Raw genomic sequence first — 311 nt, forward strand, 5'->3', positions numbered from 1 at the left:
ACTGCCTGCTAAACCCTAAACCCTAAACCTTAAACCCTAAACCCTAGACCCCAAATATATGAAGATAGAGACAAACCCTTGCAGCCAAAGTACAATATTTATATACAATCGAAAAAAGTTAGGGTTTAGGGTTTAGGGTTTAGGGTTTGTTGCAGGAGGATATGGAGACCGGCGGGCTCCGCACTGCATGTTGCTGCTGTTGCTTCTGCTGCTGCTGCTGCTGCTGCTGCTGCTGCTGCTCCCTCTGCTGCTGCTGCAGCTGCTCCTACAGCAGCAGCAGCAGCCGCAGCAGCAGCAGCAGCAGCAGCGCT

At 51.8% G+C, this 311-nt stretch overlaps 1 protein-coding gene across 1 annotated transcript in view; it reads right to left on the reverse strand.

The window, feature by feature from the left end:
* Positions 1–139: 139 nt before the first annotated feature.
* EMH_0057530 (uncharacterized protein) overlaps positions 140–311 on the reverse strand; it is a gene marked incomplete at both ends in the record, with an annotated part of 763 nt that continues 591 nt past the window's right edge. Inside the window, one exon of the mRNA XM_013497485.1 lies at positions 140–265. Coding sequence (XP_013352939.1) covers positions 140–265 — 126 coding nt within the window. The remainder of the gene's footprint in view (positions 266–311) is intronic.

The sequence above is a fragment of the Eimeria mitis genome, genomic scaffold (genome assembly GCF_000499745.2).
Source record: "Eimeria mitis Houghton genomic scaffold, Emh_scaff2707, whole genome shotgun sequence".
Taxonomy (NCBI): Eukaryota; Apicomplexa; class Conoidasida; order Eucoccidiorida; family Eimeriidae; genus Eimeria; species Eimeria mitis.